Source organism: Syngnathus typhle, linkage group LG22 (genome assembly GCF_033458585.1).
Source record: "Syngnathus typhle isolate RoL2023-S1 ecotype Sweden linkage group LG22, RoL_Styp_1.0, whole genome shotgun sequence".
Taxonomy (NCBI): domain Eukaryota; kingdom Metazoa; phylum Chordata; class Actinopteri; order Syngnathiformes; family Syngnathidae; genus Syngnathus; species Syngnathus typhle.
The window spans coordinates 4,291,895-4,314,560 of record NC_083759.1 but is presented as its reverse complement, the minus strand read 5'-3'; the positions used below and the strand labels follow the sequence as shown (position 1 = coordinate 4,314,560).

General features: G+C 40.8%; 1 protein-coding gene across 3 annotated transcripts; it reads right to left on the bottom strand.

Annotated features, from left to right (window-relative positions):
- Nucleotides 1-5,037: 5,037 nt before the first annotated feature.
- Nucleotides 5,038-22,455, bottom strand: LOC133146787 (centrosomal protein of 128 kDa-like). 3 transcript variants are annotated; one of them, XM_061270825.1, is made up of 24 exons: nt 21,862-22,455; nt 21,500-21,586; nt 21,133-21,262; nt 20,855-20,973; nt 20,635-20,726; nt 18,569-18,641; nt 17,778-17,858; nt 17,623-17,697; nt 17,344-17,479; nt 16,517-16,656; nt 16,328-16,399; nt 16,024-16,209; nt 14,585-14,773; nt 14,049-14,507; nt 13,344-13,505; nt 12,070-12,213; nt 11,867-11,923; nt 11,548-11,740; nt 9,743-9,792; nt 9,053-9,076; nt 7,209-7,286; nt 7,003-7,116; nt 6,798-6,906; nt 5,038-6,081 (listed from the first exon to the last, which is right to left on the bottom strand). In XM_061270825.1, the coding sequence occupies exons 1-24, from the start codon at nt 22,018-22,020 to the stop codon at nt 6,005-6,007; spliced, it is 3,006 nt and encodes a 1,001-aa protein (XP_061126809.1). In that variant the 5' UTR covers nt 22,021-22,455; the 3' UTR covers nt 5,038-6,004. The 3 variants fall into 3 exon arrangements, 2 of the variants coding, with proteins under 2 accessions (XP_061126809.1, XP_061126810.1); XM_061270826.1 differs by having other exon boundaries at nt 17,353-17,479; XR_009711424.1 differs by lacking the exons at nt 5,038-6,081; nt 6,798-6,906; nt 7,003-7,116; nt 7,209-7,286; nt 9,053-9,076 and adding an exon at nt 10,115-10,230 and having other exon boundaries at nt 9,758-9,792.
- Nucleotides 22,456-22,666: the final 211 nt, after the last annotated feature.

Below are 22,666 nucleotides of genomic sequence, written 5' to 3'. Positions count from 1 at the left end.
CCAAACGGCACTTGCATTTCCATATAAATGAAATGTGTAACTGAGTAGCATCATTTACCTATAGATGATTATGTAAATGTATACACTGTTCATTCATGCAGAGAGAGGAAAAAGAGACCGGGCGAGACAACATTTACTGGAGGGTCCACACCAGGATGGCCTTTTGTGTGCACATCTTATGAGCTCCTGCTTTGCCTGCTGTCTTTTCACATGGTTCATATTTTTTTGTCCAAATGCCATTTCATGTCATTAACCTGCAATAAGATCATTGTTGGATTTCAGAGTGACATGTGTGGCTATGAATTCATATTACTCACTCATCCTGCCCCAGGCCATGACAACAAGGAGTACAAGGAAACTTTGATTCATTTGTTCCACCTTTAAACTGTTGTGAAAAATTCAAACTTAGAGTGAATGTGAAGCGTGAGGAGAACTTCCAAACTCCATGACAAGCTTCAGTGCGTTTTGTACGTTTAATAGTTATTGATGAAAAAATCATTAGTCCAATCATTGGTAGTCTAGGGGTGTACATACCTGACTTGGATTGTAAGTAGCCTGTGTGGTATCAAGACCACCTTATAACATAAGTACATTTTTAAAGCCTTTTGTATTTAAAAAAAAAAAAACATCTCTCATAAGGCTTTTTTTTTTTAATAATAAAAAATGACCATGTACAGTGAGGCTTTTGTTTTTAATAATAAAAAATGACCATGTGTGGTAAGGATTTTTTTAATATTAAAAAATCAGGTACTCACTCACTCACTCACTCACTCACTCACTCGCGTGAGTGTATACTATATATTGTGTGTCTGTCTGGCTATCTGGTTATTTTTATATTGCAGTTTGCCATTTATATAATAGGCTAATTGGAAGTGATCACTGGAGAATCACAAAGTGCAGCCAGCTCAACAGGGACTTTCTAATATTCCCTTTGCAAGGCATTAAAGCACACTGCGCAGTCCATTCACTGTTAACGGTCTAGTTGCTATGGAGCTTCGTTGTCATACTATCATGTGGTGCAACACGAGCCCAGTGTGAGGGCCATAAAGAGATGTGATGAAGCTCCCACTCAGTGTCAGTGAGGGAACGAATCCTGACTTTCCCGTTTGCGAACGAGTCAATGGCTGAACTGCCTTCCTTCCCGTGCATCAACCTCCCTCCTGGGGGTGAATGTCGATTTGCCAAGGAAAGAAAGAACCACTCACAGAAACACCACTTCTTTTATGCACGTTAGCTAACGGCTAACTTTATTGCATGAAAGGATGCGCCGTTATGTAACAGCGGGGAGATTATGCTTCTCTTTGGGTAATCTTTATTTTATAACACTTACAGTAGTTTTTAAATAAGGTGTATGCATATACACGCCTACATATTGTTATCCAATATATCTACTGCAATCTCATATTAGGTTGCTGGTTTGAAATTTACTATTATTATTTTAATAAACATTTATGTTAAAACTTGTCTGGTGTTTTATTCCTTGTTTTTATTTTTTTGGCCATGAAAACATAAAAATCTATGTGTTTTACGTTGTACGTTTTACATATGTGTTTGTGTCCCCCAAAATAAAGAGCAAGTACTCAAATACACATTCTTGACACCTATAAAAAATGCATAAAGTTGTTAGGTACACCTGAAAATGGTGGTGTACCTAATGGAGTGTCCGTGTGACGTCACAGATCAACCGGCCAATCAGGAGGTGGGGGTGAGGGCGGGTGTGGCACATTTCACTTTCAGCTAAGCTTTGGCCATGATTTTTCCCTAATAAAGTGGCCTGTTATTAGGTACACTTGAAAATGGCGGTGTACCTAATGGAGTGTCCAAGTGATGTCACAGATCAACCAGCCAATCAGAAAGTGGGGGTGAGGGCGGGTGTGGCACTTTTCACTTTCAGTTAAGCTTTGACCATGATTTTTCCCTAATGAAGTGGCCTGTGATTAGGTACACCTGAAAATGGCGGTGTACCTAATGGAGTGTCCAAGTGACGTCACAGATCAACCAGCCAATCAGAAAGTGGGGGTGAGGGCGGGTGTGGCACTTTTCACTTTCAGTTAAGCTTTGACCATGATTTTTCCCTAATGAAGTGGCCTGTGATTAGGTACGCCTGAAAATGGCGGTGTACCTAATGGAGTGTCCGAGTGACGTCACAGATCAACCAGCCAATCAGAAAGTGGGGGTGAGGGCGGGTGTGGCACTTTTCACTTTCGGTTAAGCTTTGACCATGATTTTTCCCTAATGAAGTGGCCTGTGATTAGGTACACCTAAAAATGGCGGTGTACCTAATGGAGTGTCCATGTGACGTCACAGATCAACCAGCCAATCAGGAAGTGGGGGTGAGGGCGGGTGTGGCACTATTCACTTAAACCAGGGGTTTCGACCTCAGTCCTCGAGGGGCCGCGTTCCAATATGTTTTCCAAGTTACCCTCGTTAAGCGCACCTGCGTGAAAAGTTTTAGCTCCTGCAGAACGTGAAAGGAGCTAAAACTTTTCACGCAGGTGCGCTTAACGAGGGTAACTTGGAAAACATATTGGAACGCGGCCCCGAGGACGAGAGCTTGACACCTGTGACCTTTGACCATGATATTTCCCTAATAAAGTGGCCTGTTATTAGGTATACTTGAAGATGGCGGTGTACCTAATGGAGTGTCCAAGTGACGTCACAGATCAACCAGCCAATCAGAAAGTGGGGGTGAGGGCGGGTGTGGCACTTTTCACTTTCAGTTAAGCTTTGACCATGATTTTTCCCTAATGAATTGGCCTTTTATTAGGTACACTTGTAGATGGTGGTGTACCTAATGGAGTGTCCGAGTGACGTCACAGATGAAGCAGCCAATCAGGAGGTGGGGGTGAGGGCGGGTGTGGCACTTTTCACTTTCAGTTAAGCTTTGACCATGATTTTTCCCTAATGAAGTGGCCTGTGATTAGGTACACCTGAAAATGGCGGTGTACCTAATGGAGTGTCCAAGTGATGTCACAGATCAACCAGCCAATCAGAAAGTGGGGGTGAGGGCGGGTGTGGCACTTTTCACTTTCAGTTAAGCTTTGACCATGATTTTTCCCTAATGAAGTGGCCTGTGATTAGGTACACCTGAAAATGGCAGTGTACCTAATGGAGTGTCCGAGTGACGTCACAGATCAGCCAGCCAATCAGAAAGTGGGGGTGAGGGCGGGTGTGGCACTTTTCACTTTCGGTTAAGCTTTGACCATGATTTTTCCCTAATGAAGTGGCCTGTGATTAGGTACACCTGAAAATGGCGGTGTACCTAATGGAGTGTCCGTGTGACGTCACAGATCAACCAGCCAATCAGGAGGTGGGGGTGAGGGCGGGTGCGGCACTATTCACTTAAACCAGGGGTTTCGACCTCAGTCCTCGAGGGGCCGCGTTCCAATATGTTTTCCAAGTTACCCTCGTTAAGCGCACCTGCGTGAAAAGTTTTAGCTGCTTTTACGTTCTGCAGGAGCTAAAACTTTTCACGCAGGTGCGCTTAACGAGGGTAACTTGGAAAACATATTGGAACGCGGCCCCGAGGACTAGAGCTTGACACCTGTGACCTTTGACCATGATATTTCCCTAATAAAGTGGCCTGTTATTAGGTACACTTGAAGATGGCGGTGTACCTAATGGAGTGTCCAAGTGACGTCACAGATCAACCAGCCAATCAGAAAGTGGGGGTGAGGGCGGGTGTGGCACTTTTCACTTTCAGTTAAGCTTTGACCATGATTTTTCCCTAATGAATTGGCCTTTTATTAGGTACACTTGTAAATGGCGGTGTACCTAATGGAGTGTCCGAGTGACGTCACAGATCAACCAGCCAATCAGAAAGTGGGGGTGAGGGCGGGTGTGGCACTTTTCACTTTCAGTTAAGCTTTGACAATGATTTTTCCCTAATGAATTGGCCTTTTCTCCACTTGTAAATGGAGGTGTACCTAATGAGTGTCCGTGTGACGTCACAGACTAAACAGCCAATCAGGAGGTGAGGGTGGGTGTGGCACTTTTCACTTTTAAATCAAAACCATTTTTACTTGCCAAGTTTGAGTTTGCCAAGCAAGGAATTTGGTACATCACGTTCTCTATGCAACGTTGAACGACTCGTTTAACTGAATCTTTTGAGAGAACTGATTCTAAAGATTCAGTTCACTTAAAAGAACTGTAATGCACATCAGTAATCATGACTGCTAATCAACATCGGTTATCAAACATGGAAATGACACCTCTCGCCCCGTGACGTCATCTTATTTTACAACAGGCCATCAATAAAAATATTTGTACGACAATTGTACTCTAATGTATTATGTTTGTAAGCAGGGGGAAAATGATGCTGAGACTTTGCACTTATTGAATGGCTTTGGCTGGATGCACTTGCAGCCCTCTGGGCTTAAAGGAAAAATCAGAGCATGGTTGCCTGATTGAATGGCTTGTAACACAAGCCAAATAGGTTTGCTCTAATGGGAATGCACTTGGCGACGAAGCCTTGCACCTCGGCGGAGGTAAGTAGCTGTGGACAACACTTTTTGTGATTGGCTGTGGATGTTCTGGGGGATTTGCATTTAATGGCTGTTTTAGTGAGGAGATATTCAATGAGCCCTGACAATGTATTCATGAGACTGGCTTTATGGGAGTGTTTGCATAGTATGCCCCCGATTTATTTTGAACCCTCTCGTGTCTTCACGGGGGCACAGTGGGTTTGAAAATGCCAAATGGAACAACTTGTAATGGACACTGAGCATATGGAAGCGCTGCTGTGACTAGAATATCCAAATTTTAGGGGACTGATTATAAATCATCCTTTTAAAACTGGCTGTCAAATATTAATACAAAAAAAAATCTGCCTGTGTTTCATGAAATAATGCAATTTTGTCAAAGTTTCTTTCCAATTTCAATTTTTTAATTGACTAAGCTTTTTTTGTTTCATTTTATTAATAAGCATTATTTCCTCTATGGTAAAGAGGATTGCAAATCTGCGAACGCATAGTGAAATAAAGCAGGCGCCTTGTTGGCTGTGCAGTTAAAGTATGAAAAACCACATTAGAGAGCCAGTGCTGTCTCCGAGGGGGAAAATAAATGCTAAACCCATCAAATGTGATTTATTCAGAAAAGTGCAAATATCAACGTAATCTTTTGGGAAATAGATTAGCCACCCTCACAGGCTTTTTATCAGATTGCAAAAAAAAAAGAACATTTTTGCGAAGCTGTTGGAGCTCAAGCTTCAAGAAGGAAGTCCTGCATACAACATTAAAATACAGATCAGGATCTATAATATACATTAAAACATTATAAAAATATGCAGAACATCAAGATGAAGCAAAACATTACAACAGTAAAATAAGGAACGTTATTTGTAACACTTGTCAACATAAAGATTGTAAACTAAAAGTGCATGCGGCTCAAAAGAGATATTGTACAGAATAATATTTACACAGCAGGCTCCACAAGAAGGTACTTCTCTTTGTTTGATTTAGTCAATGAAAAAGTAGGAATAAATATCTCTCGAAGAGAGAAGCTGCAGTCTCTTGCCGCAAAGCAAATCCTTTGCAAACAAAATTAAATGAATCGGCACCAGGGGTTCCTTGAAAAACAAACATTAGGCCCCATCAGGATTTATTTCAAGAGCTTCACAGTTCATAAAAAAAAAAAAACAAGACTTCAATGTTTCTTTTACAAATATATGACACAAAGAAAATACTCTCATGATGACACATTGTTTTGAAAAATGCAAAAGGCACTGAGGTGAGCTCTTCAGTCATGTTTGTTGTGTTACACCGTGGCAGCTTGGAACACATTGGCATATGTCTGATATACTCTATAAATAAATTAAAATCCCTTTTTTTGTTACAGTTGTAAATTTGCAGCTTTTGAAGGGTGGCGACATCAGTGGTTGTGCGTTTGAGGTAGTCGGGGGAGATTACTGCTGATTCTTTTAAGTGGAGTAGTTCTTTGTTGTGGTTGAGCACCAGTTTAGTGTAAAAAAAAAAAATAATAATAATAATCACTTGTAGTAGAGCTGTCAAAGATCTGTGAGGAATTTGGCCATGTTGACTGCGGAGTCGTCCAAGTCGGAAGTGGTCAGGCGTTTGTGTGGAGCTGAGGGAAAAAGAAATTCAAATTATTTTACAACAGTGGGTCTTCCATCTGAATGGATTTAAAAAAAAAAAAAAAAGATTTAGGAGTGTCAGAAACAATTTTACAAGAATTGTGAGCATACATGTATTTTTACTTTTTGTACACTTGTGGAAAAAGCAGCTGCTGAAACATTGAACGGCTTGAAAGCCTTTTAGAAAAGGTCAATCTCAGTTCACTTCTAAAGGTAAGAGGTTATTTTATGTTCCTCCTGAAATTTAAGCAAAAAAATGGACACCTTTTCAGATTCGATAGCTACACGTGCATTTCCTGGTATGCTTATGTATTTGATGGCCATTTTCAATCTAGCATAAATGTTCTCGGACAAATAACACGTCAAAGATTTTGTATCGAATGACATTCTTCCACAAGTATACGATAATTCCTGAAAGTCCAGTAGAAATTATGCCTGCGAGAAATTTGAAAACAATACGTATTGATTTGATCTTTAGCCTTGGGTATGCGAGCAACCATGTGTCACATAAGATTAGAAAATAAATTAAATTAATAAATTAAAATAAATAAAAATAGTAACTAAATAAAAATAATAAAGTATAAAAACCATATATAAATAATAATAAATAAAATAATAGAACAAAAAAAAAAAATTTGTTATGCCTTTGATATGGGATTGTAAAGTAATAAAAGTGAATTAAATTTTTTCAAAAATACAAACTCACACAGTGTATCGGATCTCACAGAGCTGTTAAAAAATGCACTGGGGCTCTTCATAGAGGAAGCCAGAACAGCAAGTTTCATACTTCTGGTAGTGGCGTCTAATTTCTCCTCCTGAAAGACAGGATGACGTTGTAAGAAAAGGCTCCACACCACAAGCAACTTTTGACTTTCTGCAATGCAAATTTTAACAAATCGTGTGTATCCTACCCTGCACTCATGGATTTTACGTTTCGACTCATCAAGCTGGTGCTGCAGGTCCCAGACGATTTCTTTGTGTTTAGTGTAGCACTGCTCGACCACCTCTTTTTGCCGTTGTGATTCCTGTTGGCACCAGATGGAAATCATGTAACATCTGAATATCAACTTTTGTCTTTTAATAAATAAGCACAAAAAAAATTATCGAGCAGCCTTACCTCTAAGTCCTTGAAATTGTCTGTCAGGTATTGCTTCTCTGGGATGAACTTTAAGTAGTCCGTTGCTGCTCTTGATTTCTAGTAACGGGCAGAAAAAAAATTTTCATGTAACAGTAGCGATAGGAAAATGAAGCTTCACATTTGTTTCATGAACCACTTGTATTTGGCACTTTGTTTAAAACTGCATACTGACTTGTCATTTCTTAAACCTCTTTTAAACCCCGGAGTCAAAAAATAAAACTGGTTCATGAAGCAAATTTGAATCTTCCCATCACTATTGTAACAGTAAACAAGTGACAATCAAAGCCACAAAATAATGAGCTTCCCTCCCTTATTTGTTCCTCCTTAAATACTGTTTACAGACTTGCTCCAAATCAAAAAAAAATAATTCCAAGTGAAATGAGGCATCATTTCCAGTCCAAGGCTCATGTGAAGCCATGATTACATGCGACGGCTGCATCAGTTCTCTGCGGATAATAACAGCTCTGGATCATGTGACAGCGTATTTGTATTTCCACAGATGATGGAAGAAGCTGTCCAGTAACAATGGTGCACAGTTGCCACCATTATTGTTCCTTTCATGGCAAATCCGAATAGGACCTTTTGCCTATTCGTTATCTCCTGACACCCACAATGCACTGCATTGACTTTGGGTCACTGTCGAATCTATGCAGTTTCTAATGATGCTGGCAGGATTCGAATTGGGCCGATTGAGCTTTGGGCATTCAGCTGTTGTAAATGGTCAAGAGAAGAGTATGCTTGAGCGACAATGGGCATAATGTGCCGCCGTTGGCCAACACAAAAACTAATTGTGGATTTCTGTCGGCTTGCTGTCATTGCATTTTTCAATGAAGAGACCTCTTAAACAGTAGCGCGTTCTATTTCTCTTGCGTCTTTTAATAGCCTCCTGACCCAAGTCGGATGGAGACGTTTGTCTAAAAAGATGCAGTTGTTACATTGCTCGACTCTTGGATGACACGCTCGCATAGTGGGATGACACCCGGCCAGGCGGGGGAGAAAGTGGGTCGATGGATACTATTGTTGCAGAAATGATTTGACTTGACGGTGGTCCGCAGTCGCTGGCTAACTAACGAGAGACTGGAGGGAGCAAGTGAGCTGCATAATTCAAAGTGATAGACAGCTTTTGTAAAAAAAAAAAGAAAAAAAAAAGCTGGAGTCTTGAATTAATTCTCAGTTATTTCAGGGCTAAAATTTACAGTAGAATTAAAATTTGGGTATTAATTTTATTTTTACTTCCTGAAGTATTTTCCGGATTATAAGGCGCACCCAAAAACCCTAAAATGTTCTCAAAAGGCGCCTTATAGTCCGGTGCGCCTTATATATGGACCAAATTCCTAAATTTAAACTGGCCTGAAGGATTGTGTCATGAAATCAATCATATGTGGCCCGCTGAAGACCATGAATCGTGAATAAAAAGACTATGGTTCATTATTTTGTGATTATAAAGTAATTTGTTGCATCTGAGGTTGAAATAAAAAAGATAAAATGGAGAATGATTTGATTTGGATGAAAAATCTGACATGATGCATTAATGGTGCGCCTTATAGTCCGGTGCGCCTTATATAAGGACAACGTTTTAAAGTGGGCCATTCATTGAAAGTGCGCCTTATAGTCCGGAAAATACGGTACACGCTATATTTACACTGGACGACAATGACATCATTATTAACCTCATTTCTAAACAAGAGCCATGATCGCCATAGAAAATTTTTAGAATCGATTAATCGAATAATCATTAAAAAAGAACACAATAGATATAATTGCACCTAAACTTGCAATTTGAATGTCTAGCTCATCTGTATCCACAAACAGTGACACCTTACCATCTCAAGATCCAAAACACGATCCTGCAAAGACAAAAGATGGCAGATGATCACAAAACCGCCATTGGCAAATTACCAGAATACACATCTGTGCAGAGAGACATTTAAACCAGGTAATCTGCTCGAACACTAAAAGTGGATTCCGTAGGATGACAGAAGATGACTCATAATGGGAAACAAGGGAAATAAATGTTAAGCTTTTGACAGACAAATGGCTTCTTATTTCAAACACACCGAAGCAAATTTTCCCGACTGCTCATCAAGCTCCTGACTGATATGCCCCCGGTAACGATGCATGTAAGTGATGCTATGATTCTTAAATGCCCCTCTACCCCCCCCCCCCCCCCATCTGCTTTGCATGCATTGTCAGTTTCTAACAAGGGTTTCTTTAACTCTGAAACTTTCCCCCCTACTTGTCTTTGCAATTTACTTTCCGTAGCGCTCATCCTTCATAATTAATGACTCGACTGGGTAAAGGACAGCCGAATAATTGCGCACACGTTTTTGCCAGGTGTCGTCGAGTCGAAGCAGATGGATCTCGGGGATTTGACTCTTGGCAAGTGGGGGTCGAAGCCTGGTGGAGGTGCTGGGTTGGGGCAGTCCGACACCACTAAAGGTGATGGCGGATGTTGTCGCACAGTGGGAAGGAGACAAGTGGCATGATCAAAGTGAAGAACAACGAATACTAACCTGCAAGCGTCTCATTTCTTCATCCTTCTTGCGATTCCCCTCCAGCAGCTCTAAGGGGAAAATTTGGATATGTGATTAAATTCTAGAATGGCCGTTCAAGTATTGTTTCAGCTTGCAGATCATTACGGCAGCAAATTGTTTTCAGTTGCAATTACTGATTGTTTGCCTAATTACATTGTTATTTGGTAGCTGATTATATTTCACACTACCCCACAATATTTACACATTTTACTTTGCATGATAATGTGCTAAATTAACCTAGCAAGCTGTGTCAATTAACTCCCAGCAAGACATTCAAGCATGAATCAAAATGTAAGAGGCAATGTTCAAACACATTTAAAATAGCTATGGTGAAATTGTTCCAGTGATTACTTTGCCACGTTGCTTGATATGAGTCGTAGGGTTGAGTAAATACTCGCAGGATGGGAAATGCATTGAAACGCATCTTCACTGAGCCTTAAGTGCATCCTGATGCGAGAACTGCTCCCCTGATAAATAAACGGAAAACACTTGATGTCTCCAGCTACTTTTTGCAAACCATTTGCGCTTGGAAATGCTCCATAAAAATTACTTGTTAAGCGCGCAAAATCTTTATGTGCTCATCTGAAATTCAAACATCGGCCTGGGGATGACCGCACACCTCCATCTCTTCAACCACAGAAAACAAATGTACCGTAGTTTCCGCACTATAAGGCGCACCTCCAATTTTCTCAAAAGCCGAGAGTGCGCCTTATAATCAGATGCGCCTTATATATGGCCCAATATTGAGCCACTACAGCAGGTGTGTCCAAAGTCCGGCCCGTGGGCCAAATGTATATATCTTATATATGGACAAAGTTGTAAAATGGGTTGAAGGTGCGCCTTATAATCCGGTGCGCCTTGTATATGGACAAAGTTTTAAAATGGGCCATTCATTGAAGGTGCGCCTTATAGTGCGGAAAATACGGTACTTCAAATGACCAAAATATTAATTTAGAGCTGAATTGTGGATCTTTATTTCTAGCTCTTATATTTTAGAGCCCACACACAACTTCTTTGCATCCAGTCAAACAATGTTACAGGCATTAGAAAACCAAAAATGAATAATAAATAAGTGTGCGGGAAAGTTCTGCTGACTGCTGCCATTAACAAGCAGTTGCCTGAGGTGAGCAATTAAGTGGCTTTAATAAAAACATCGCTCACATTAGAATTTGATGGACGAGTCCACGACCATAATCTCGCAAAGTTATAAGTGTTCAACTATGGCAATTGGAATGTCACCTTGTTGAGAAGATGTTAAGTCACTGTATACACTACAAAATCAGTAATTCCATTTCCTGTCTGGAAGCTATTTTTTTCTATAAATGGCTGATTGGTTCCACCCATACTGATCTTGTCTGCCCTGAACATCTATCGAAATGAGCTGACCTGCGGATGAAACGACTTGATGATCTAGACATCACATTACTGGATGAGAGGTGAGGGAAGTGGATGAAGAGACGAAGCGTGCGGTATGCTGAGGAGGAGCTTCTGCGAAATCAACTGATAAGATCGGAGGCGAAGGGAACACAATCTGAGACGCTGACACTATTTAAAAGGATCACAGAAGCTATTAAAAAAGGGTCAAATTACTAGTGACATTTTTTTATTACTGCTGTTAGATTAGATTAAGCATTTGTACATCTGCTGATGTTTATCACGAACGGATGAAATCCCTTAAGTTTGCACTTTGTTCATTCTGAATTTAATGAGGTCAAATCAAAATGTCACCATGTGCTCATATGCTAACAAACGTACCAAATAGCAGAATGAATGCATTGATGTACCTTTTTTTTCAGCGCTGATTGAGAGTAACAGCTTCTCTTGTTCGTCCAGCCGTCGCAAGAGAGCATCTCGGTCTGTGGCCCGAGTCTGCGTGAGAGCCTTCAACTCATCCCTGGTGTGCTTGTGCTGCATCCTAAGTCGTTCTCCTCTTGTATCATGCTCCTGCACCTCCTCACGCAGCCAGCGTATCTTGGACTAGTTCATCAGAATAGGAAAAATACACACCGAATGGATTGGAGAGTGTTTTCTTATGTTGTAGAAATAAATTCGCGGGAAAAAAAACCTCTAGATTGGTTGACAAGAGTCACACAATCATCATACCTTTGTGTCCGCTAGCCAAAGGGAGGAGTCTTTTACTGGTCCAGCTTTTTTAGTTGCCTGCGAAAACAAAAGTAGCCAATTGTGAGCTTTCCATGCAAAATGAAAATGAATGGAATTCAAATGTAGATCCATTAAACTACTTGTTTTGGTGTCATTTGATGAAGATGGACGCATGGAAAAAGAAAGGGCAGAAAGTAGCATACCTGGAAGTCATTCCTTGGCAGACCTTGGAGAGCTCCATCGAGTTCATCGCTGATGGAAGAAAGAATGGCCTCGTGTTCTGTTTCCATCTGGGCCACTTTCCCTTCCAGTCTGACAAGTTCTGATACTGTCATATCTGACTTGACCTTTAGAGAAGATGAAAGTTGATCAGGATATACTTTTTGTAACAAAAATGCTAAATGCAGTGGAAAAACACAAACAACTTTAGGCATTAAAGTGTCATTTGCTTTCCTCCTACACAAACAGAACCTGGTTAACTGGTCTATAGTTTCAGGGTCTCTTCCAGGGCACAGTCAATCAATATGTCAGGGACGCAGGAAGTAACTGAACAGTTTAGCCACGGGGACTGTGGGTCATCATTCTGTCTCTTCATGAAAAACTACCCACGGTACATGAATAACAGTCGCCTTTTTTTTTTTCCTTCAGCCGGTTTAGAGTCAATACATGGATACCCTGAAGAGATCCTCCTCCCTGTCAGAGAGGAGAGTGAAGACTCCATCTGTTGTTGTAAAACACCTACGATTTAAAGTACTTGAAATAGTGCTGACAAAGCAAAAGACCTTCTCCGCATGTTTTAATTGTGTGTAATAACTAAATGGATCTGATCACCTTCTAATTTGTCCCTGTAATGCACAGGTGTCAAAGTCAAGGTCCGGAGTCCAGATACGGCCCGCCACATCATTTTAGGTGGCCCGCGGAGACAAATTGTGCATCGAATTCATGTCAATTCCAAAATGTAAAATTGTTTTTACTTTTAAAAAATATTAATTACCGTATTTTCTGGACTATAAGGCGCACCTAAAAACCTAAAATTTTCTCAAAAGCCGACAGCGCGCCTTATATATGGACCAAATTCCTAAATTTAAACTGCATTAAGCATTGTGTCATGAAATCAATCATAAGTGCCCCGCTGAAGACTATGAATCATGAATCAAAAAGACTATGGATCATTATTTTGTAATGATAAAGTAATATGTTGCGCCTGAAGTTGAAATAAAAAGATAAAATGGAGAATGATTTGATTTGGATTAAACATCTGACATGATGCATGTGTGCCTTATAGTTCGGAAAATACGGTACCATTCATGTTTTCAAATAATTTTTATTTTTAAATATTTGATTTCAAGATTTCATTTTTAAATATTTGAACAGTTTTTATTAGTCTGTTTTGAAAACTAGTTATTCATCACTTTGTTGCGTAGCCTATACTATATCGAATTTAATTTTTTACCATTTAAATAGAGATTCCACTCACTTCTTCCAGTTCCAATTGAAGCAGCTGGTATTTTTGATGGAGGAGTGCGTGTGCATCCTCTTTTGCGTTGAGCTGTGCAGCCAGCTTGTCACACTCATCCTTCATCCGGTCCAACTTGACGCGGAGCGCCTCGCATAACTTCTTCTCCGACACCGCGCCTTCCTAATGGAGAGCAGGTGTGTTGACGACGGAGAAATACGTCATGAACGCCATCGAGTAATTATTATAGAGTAATTAACATTGACTGAGAACTTGGAATGAACTGTGTGCCGCCGAGGAAAAATACAAGGGATCAAAAGATGCAAGGAAAAAGGAGTAAAATGAAAAATTAAAGCTGGAGGGAGGCGACAAGGGAAGGGATTACGAGAAAAACGGATAATACAGTGGAGGGGAAACCAAGAAAGGACAAGGACAAGGAAAAAAATGAGCTATTTTAAGCGTTTCTTATAATTCCTCAATGATGGCTGAGGCTGAACGTGAATATACGCTTCTGGCTGCTATTTGAATATTGGGTGGGCTTGCGGAGGACCCATGGGGCAGAACTTTCTAGAACACGTCCTTGTCCTCACTGATAATGCCAAGGAGGACAGCTAATGTCCTACATTCATCCATATCAGGGAGGAACGTGCACCTTCATAGCCTTAAATGGGGGTTAGTGGTTCATGCTTGAAGAAGAAGAAGAAAAAAAAAAAAAAAGATTATAACCTGAACATCATTTAGATGTGACTGGATTTCATCTCGCTGCTGACGGCAGAGTCGGAGCATGTCGTGCATTTCTTTGTTCTTCGTCTTGCCTTCTTCAATCGTGGCCTTCAGGTTGGCCAGCTCCTTCTGATGAACCTCTCTCTCCAGCCTTAGCTGTTTCCTCAACGTGTCCGGCTCTTCCTGAACTACGGCCAGCTTGGCCTGCAGTTCTGCTGTGACCTTCTGAAGCTCCTTCTTGGAAGCTTCCGCCTCAGTTAAGCGGTGTGCTAGCTGAGCATGAGTTGAGGTCATTTGACTCAGCGTAACCTGGAGCTCCGCCTGCTTATTCTGGTGTCTCTGACTGAGACATATTTGCGTGTCGGCTTGTTCTACAAGCCTCCGATTCTCTTCCTCCAGTCTTGCCAGGTTGTCCGACTGCCGCCGAACTTCTCTCTGAAGACCAGCCGAGGTCTCCTTCACCTATGATTCAATTTTCAGTTAACAGAGTGTCAAAATGGCCGCCTCCTGAGATGTACACAGTATTGAGGGATGTTCACCTCCCGGGTTTCCTGCTCTAGAGCCAGTTGGCGCTGGCAGCTCTCGGAGAGCTCCACATCCTTGCGGTGAAGCTCCTCTTCACACAGGGCCAAACGTTGGAGGCTTTCAGCCAGCTCTCTGCGGGCAGCTCCAACCTGCTGGCTCAGCGTCTTTAGCTGGGTGTGGGAACCCTCCTTTTCTTTGGCTACCTGGAGAGAAGAACAGAAAAAGTGAGGGAGAGACCGACGGGAAAAAAGACTCACAGGGGACGACGGGGTGGGAAAGCTCTGCCAACATTTGACGAGGGAAGGAGGAAGTGTCGGGAATTCTTGCATCGACAGAAAACTGCTTGGCAACGAGGCAGATCGCGTCTAATACTCGGGCATTTTCAGGACTTTACTGTCGCTAAGGAACTAATAATTCAATTGAGCTCTTCGTAACACATCCTGATTCAATAAAAGGGTGGAAATTAATTCATAATTCATTCACATCACAGCAAATATTCCAGGTGGGAGTCTCCTGCCCTTCTCACACTAACTAGTAAATTGGCTCATCATCTCAAATGCATCTGGAGAGAACCGCAAAGTATCCCACAGTCCTCTTAAGTTTTTTTTTTTTAATATAAAGCGAGACTGTTTTTATCATCTATCATTGATGACAGTTTATTTTTAATAGTTTATAAGGATTCCCTTTCTTGTGCTTATTTCACAGGGCATTTTCTAACTGTGAAAAACCATCATGGAGAAATTGCACCAATAAAAAAAAAGCATAAATAATTCAGCCACTGTAGTTTTATGCAAATTGGAGAATGCTTGTGAGTTGAACCACTAGGCTAGGTATGAGATGTTCTGCTTCTTTTCTCACCTCTTGGAAGTTTCTTCATGATTGCTAATGAGGCTAGTAATGGCAAAGACTAAGAGATGTTCTCCATTTTTTTTTTTTAAATCTTATCTTTTTTAACAGTGTACACGGGTTCCTCTTTGCTGTGTAATTGTATATCGACGTCTCGGTTGGAAAATTAAGTTTCTCAAGTTACCACGTTAAGTCGCTTGCTCTTAAACGTGATGGAGCTATCAATTCAATTACACAATAAGAAGTCACTGTACTTGGGAAGATTTAGTTCACTGTGTGTTTGGATACACAAGTTTTTTGTTGTATAGCAACTGGTGATGAGAAAATGAAGCTTCAAACTTGCTTCATGGACCAGTTGTATTTTTTGACTTCCTCTAGATGGCACTGTTGGTTTAAATAAAATGGTTCACGAAATGGCAAGTCAGACTTCTTTCAGCCCAGTTTCGTGGGCCATCCAGAGAAATGGGGTGAAAAAAAATACAACTGGCAAAACTGAAGCTTCATTTTCGCTAATTATCAGCGACACACCGAGTCTCACACAGACTCACAGAAAAACTAGTCAGTAAGTACTTTTCATGTCATTTAACAAATGCCTGCCCTGACTGACCTGTGCTGCTTTGTCAGTGTGCATCTGAATGTGAACCCGAGCTTCTTCCAGTTCCTTCTGGACTCGATTGCATTTTTCCCTCCATTGACGCACGGCCTTTTGGGCCTTGGCCCTTAGTTCTTCTCGGCTCCTTGTGCTCTCCTGGAGTAACTCCTCAGTCTCGGTCCTCTCTGTCTGCTGTCGGCTCTGAAAAGAAAGGCAAACTTGTATATTTTGGAAAAAAATAGACTTTATGATGCTAAGCAAAGAACCAATACTAATCAATCATTGTTTACAGCAGGAAGCTGATGAAAGTGAGAAATACCTGTAAGTCCCTCAGCTGTTCAAGCATTCGCACTTGTTGTTGCTCCCGTCTTGCCAAGTCTGCAGACAAGCCCTAGTGGAAAGAGGTCGGAGAAAGGTCAGATCGAGCAACTTAAAATTGGAATACCCTTTAAATAAGTGGGGAGAAGTCAACCGCACCAAAAAAAAAACTAAAATAAGATAGACACACCTCCAATTGGATACTCAGCTGGATCCGCTCTCTCTCCTTGCGGTCCAATGCATTCTTGAGCTCCTCAACCTCACTGTTGACTGATACCTTACGCAGTTGAGCTCGGAGCTCCGCCAACTCTTTCTCCATGTCTGAATCGTCTACATATATTCAAAATAGAAAAACACACAGGAAATCATAGTGGTATAGACTTAACAAGTTACGAGATCATAACAAAAGTAGTTTATTAACTGTATTTTATGTAACGAGAGGGTTCAAGTTCTGATCTGTTTATAAACCCAAAAAATCCAGCAAAGTAGGTCCTGATCCACTGACGCTTTCTGAAATCAAACCCATGTTGTTTTCTAAATTTACAATTTATTCTTGCTACTATTAATTTTTTTTCCCCACTCATTTAGTTTGGTTTTAAAAAAAGATGTCAACTGTTAAATAGTTCTTCATGCACCAAAGCTATTTACCACAAATGAATGTTTTGTTTTTTTTCTTTTGCCTTGGAGATTTTTTCCCCCTCTCAACAACAACAAAAAACACTGCAGATTTTTGGTTGATTTCTCAGTGTACTTTGTTTTTTCCACCCCAGAAAATAATCGTAAAAGTCTCGTTTTACAACTAATGTTCCCGCTTCGGTGTACTAAAAATGACATTTTCTCACTATTGCTCAAACTGTTCTCCATAATTTTCAACTTCCCTCGCAGGATGTATTAAATATCAACCTACCTACCTACCTACTCTGTTTTTTTCATTATTCATTCATTACAAAAAAAAAACACTAATTAAATAGTTTCGCAATAAAATAAAAACTGCCAAATCGCACTCCTGACACCTACATTGCGCACCTCGTAATCTTCCCTCCTCCCTGCCTGCAGAGTTGCCAGGAATAGGCTGACTAGACTGCCGCCAGACCTTCTGAAGCTCCATCTTCTCCATCCTGGTCCGCTGCAGCTCGCCTCGCATCGTCTCCACCTGTGAATCATCATCCACACGTGGCGGAAACGTCGGAATATTTAACAACTGGGATTTCCTTCGGGGGAGTTTGCAGGGCAGGTTCCCTGTGTGCATTCACATTTACGCCCAGCATAGTTCATCCAGATCAAATAAATACAAACCTGTTGAACCAGCGACTCTCTGCTGTCCTCCGACTGAGTCAGTTGTCGTTGAACTCTCTCAAGCTCATACTCCATCTGAAAAGAGGTGATGTTATTAGATGTCAGAGTATTCTAAAACCCTTTAGATCTACAATATATTAAAAATCTGTACTCACCTTGGACTTTTCCTTTTCTGCGTTCAGTAGTCTGGACGTCACGGCATCCTCTCTCTCACTGAAACTGTGTCGGTCCAAAGTCTATCGAACACATATAAGAAAATTGTTCTTACAGGACGGGTGCTTTAGTATGACATCATCCAGACTCCACATCTCTTTTAAATAAGACACTGTGTGGATTTGTAGGGGGGCTTCACATCCCACTCAATCCCGAAGCAGGCTATAGTGATGAATTGTCGGGTGCTAGCAATAACAGCTACCCGAGTGACTCATCGTCTCTTTGATTCACATCACAGCGGGAATAAATGTGCCCTGCGCTTCCCCTCATCTACTTAACTTTTGAGATAAAATAGATTCATTTCCTCTTCATCATTTTCTTATGCCTTTATTTACTTTGTTTTTTTTTTCTGAGGGGGATGGATTTTGTTTTTTTCCTCACCCTTGGGTGTGTCATTCTCCCATTAGGACACTATGGTGGCGAGGGATATAAATTGAATTGGGAGCTGCTTCGTATTCAGGAATCTGAGCTCATCCCTAGGTGAACAGTGTTGTGAAATATTATAGTAAAGCAGCACAGTGCCCCCTTGTGGTCTAAAACTACAGTATGAAAAATGCAGACAATTTGGCTCATAGAAGTTGGTTGTCTGTGTTTTAAGACAATATTAAGGATGTGCATACAAGCTGATGTAAGGGCATTTGAACTTTATTTTTTTACAATTAGCAGATACATAAGTCAAATAATTGCAATAGTTAACGTGGGACAAAGTGTACACGGAAACACAACCACTTACAGAGTCATGCCGCTGTATAGGGGTCACATGATCAGAGAGGCTCTCGATCACAATCCTGGTGTCGACATCAGCCCTGTCCAAAAAAGAAAAAGTGAAAATATTACACAACACACTCTAAAACAATTTTACAACCTTCAAGTGGCAAAATACGTTCTCGGTTTGAGCCAGTCAAGTGTGTTTACCGTTTTTTTCCGTGTATAGTGCGCAATATTTTACTAATTTATTGTCCTAAAATCTGGGGTGCGTATTATACATGGGTACAAAGAAAAAAATATTTAATTTTTTTTTTTTAAATATTTTTTTTTTTTTTTTTTTTAAATAAAGTCATGGTACAACAAAACCAACAACAGGACTGACCGACAAAGTCGTGGAACAAAAAGACAGGGTGACATTACCAAAGACAGGAACAGAATGACAGTAACACATGCAATGATCCAACGGTGAGCGAGGGGCAGACAGGACTTAAATACAAAACACGTTACATCGATTGAGGTGACACAGGAAGAGCGGGGTGACACGAACAGAAACTATGGCAACCTAGACACATAGCAAAACTGGGGACGAGACATGACAAATCTCCCCCGAAATAAAACTCACCTTTCTTCTTGTTTGTTGTCAATCGCACATCGCATTCAGCCATCCTGCCCAACACACTTAGTAAAATTCATAATTGACGACACATCGTTTGATGCGATGGTGCAATCCTCGATGGTGTGTTATTGTCAAATATTGTTTGTTTTTTAATCTCCATCGCGGACCGGACGTCATACGGAGGCCGCCATTACAGATGCGCAGAACGGTTGCGCAAGACACGTCAGCTATATAAAGAGCGAGAGTTCAGTTCTCCACCTATTAGTTTCAATTCACAGTTTAATTAGCAGTTTCAATCAGCAAATAACAAAATGCGTATTACAGGTAATATTTTATTTCACAACACTTTGCCTTGTTCCTTTCGTCTCTGCTGTTCATTTCAAACACGCTCCATACGACCGCAATGCTCTTGTATCAGACGCTCGCTCGATCACCTGCTAGTTTGCCGTCTGTCACAATGTACCCTACACAAATCCGAAACATTTGTTGCGGCTCCGAGTCACGACGAGGGGCAAGTTTTGGTTTCCAAGGGTGTTTTTATTCCTCTTCAACGTCTCTCCCATACAGAGCCGCCGTGTGCGCACGGAGCGCGGTGGTGCGTTTAGGGGCAGTCGGAGAAATCAACGCCAACAAAAAAAATGACATCCAGCCTAGTTAAGACCATACCAAAGACTTTAAAAATGGGACCCATTGCCTCCCTGCGTGTGTGACGATCTTTGGGACTTAAAAAAAAAAAAAAAAAAAAATTGTAAAGATTTTTTAAAAAATTCATAAAAATTGGGTGCGTATTATACATGGGTACAAGCTTTTTTCCAGCATCAGCATGCCATTGTTAGGGGTGCGTACTATACATGGGGGCGCACTATACACGGAAAAAAACGGTAATAGGTTTGTCAAACTTTTTAATTATACTGAGAGACAAATTGCCTTTTTGACTTTTCAATGTGGCCTTCAACAGCTCTCCAGAACATCATTATCTTTTCCCTCTAGGTCACTTATCTCGTTAAATCTTGAAAATTGGTGACTATCAGCATGCAACATACCCTGGACTCTGGTTGTTTTTTTTTTAAAGTATTTTTTAACATTGTGGCGTAAAACCGTACAGCAAGATAATTCAAGCCAATAATATTTTCTATCTTAATTAGCTAAATAATGTAACCAAGATCATTTTGTGATGTGTTAAAGCATGGTCCCTTGTTCCTGTGTTGATCAATTAATTTAAATATACCCAATGAAGTGAGAGTGTTTTTTTTTTTTCTTTCTTTTCAATATGTGGACATTGAGATAGTTCACGAAAGATTTATGTGGACATTGAGATAGTTCACGAAAGATTTTCCTGTGGGTTTAGATACACACTAGAGACACCTACTGGTCAGAAAGACCAGTGAGGCGCTTTATAGAATACTTACTGGACACGCACGCACCACAACAAAACTTGTTCTAATGCTCACATGCAGTAGAAGATCAAATATTACCTATTTCTCCTGACGATTTCTCGTTCCAGGTCCACTGACAGTCTCTGCTGGTCGCAGCGCAGATCTCTCAAGGACTGGTGCAGTGTGTGGATCTGTAATGGTTGGTATTATAAGACATACAAAAGTGGGATGTTGTCTTTAAAACACAATATGCTGTCTTAATTACATTCCAATCCGATTTAGATGCAACCTAAATCAACGGAAATCCAAGAATTCTTACATCCTCTCCTGACAAGCTGTTATTCTTGAAGCGAACACATGCCGAGTGAGACCTCCTCCTGCTCCCTGGCGTTCCTGCGTAGTCTTTTCGTGGGGAAGTCGACTTGATATGTTTGCCATCTGTAATTCCACATTGTGGTCACATTGGAATTAATGAATAAAGAGTGAGCAGACCAGTGGAAAACTCCGCTAGTCACATTCAGCTTTATCACTCTGCATATTTAATCTCTTTGTTATATTATTAACCCAGACAAGATTTTGGATGCTCGGGTTCCCTACTTGATCTAGGGCAACCGTCCAGGTCACTGGAGTGCAAACTGGAGGCGGAAACACTGCTATGAACACCATTGGTTCTTATCAGCCTCTGTGCCTGCAACTGACTGATGGACTCCTCCAGGTTATCACGAAGCTAGACAACGAAAGAAAAAAATATGATGGCTGAAACAACAAACAAACTGGCTTGAGAGAGGACCTCAGTCTAATTTGAGTTTAATTTCAGGAAGCAAAATATTAGATTTCAAGGGTAGGTTACAATTGTAAGTGGACTAAAATAAAAATGAAGTGACCCTGACCTTGTGTAAAAGCCATCTGTGTAATGTGTAATATAATTTCATTACACTGGGAATGGATTGAGCAGGTGTCTCACCAAAGCCATGGCCTCAGCCTGGTCGTCTGTATGCTCCCTGTACTGGCCCAGCATCTGGTCCACCTTGGTCAAGTTCCGATTAGTATCCTGCCAAAGAGACAGAACAAATCGTGTGACCGCTGAAAGTCAAGCATTCACACAGATGCTACAGTGGATCATAAAATGCATCCGTATTAAAGATATGGTGCAGGTCACGTGTTGTGGTAATGAAAATATGCAATGATATCAGATATATCTTAATGGAACTATTATAGTTCTTTATTTATTCATGAGGATGACAAGACAATTAGTGTAGTTGAATTGGAAAACATTTCATCTTCTATTTGATCTATTTTAAATATAAAAGGAATGACTACTTGTACCTGCAAAGTGCTGCACAGTGTGCTGATCTTCTCTGACATCTCAGCTGTTCGGCCATCACCTGCTCGCCCACTAGCTCGGCCTCTTTCCCGTGCAAATCTGCGGTGGGCTTCATGTCCACGCAATCTGTCGCACGAATCTGATCCACTTGATGTGTCCATATTTTGGAATTATAGCCCGGCAATGCAAATGTTTGGATTAATAACTTGAGTAAGGGAAACTTCCAATGACAAAATTGCATAGCACATTCGCGACAAAATTAGGAAGCTTTTGCTTTGCTAAGAAAACCCCTCTAAGAAATAATTAGACTTATAAAATGCATATATCCCATTCAACGCTCTCATTGCGTTGTTTGGGATGCTCCGCTTGATGATAGCAACAGGTGGCAAACACTAAAAGCTAGCTAGCTAACCTAAAGCTGTCACTCATGTAATTGTCTAACGATCGCACAACCTTAAATATGGCCAGCGGCAAAAGATTGAATATATTGCGCAGAAGTGTCGTCCACGTCACACACAAGATTTCTACTTAAAGGAAAACAACGGCGATTATGCATCCTCCTACTATGGCAACTTGAACTAGCCGCGTCTGCAGAAAAAAAAAAAAAAAAAAAACGCACTCCAGTCGCAAGGAAAAAAGCAAGCTGGGAATTGTAGTCCTTTTTAGTATTGTGAACTCAGGGAAAGTGCTACTTGTGAACTACAATATCCAAAAGGAGGTTTATGCGCCTGTAGTGCCGCGACTAAAAAAAAACCCAAAAAAAACCCACAAGTTTTAATTAAAAGGTTATTTTCACTCATTTATCAT

What these genes read in the sequence shown, in the direction of transcription:
- LOC133146787 (XM_061270825.1), bottom strand. Translation starts at nt 22,020, where the DNA reads ATGGACACATCAAGTGGATCAGATTCGTGCGACAGATTGCGTGGACAT. An exon ending in CACATCTAAATGATGTTCAG is followed by an intron (nt 13,506 to 14,048) that starts GTTATAATCTTT and finishes GCTCTCCATTAG; the next exon opens with GAAGGCGCGGTGTCGGAGAA. An exon ending in GTAAAATCCATGAGTGCAGG is followed by an intron (nt 6,907 to 7,002) that starts GTAGGATACACA and finishes CCTGTCTTTCAG; the next exon opens with GAGGAGAAATTAGACGCCAC.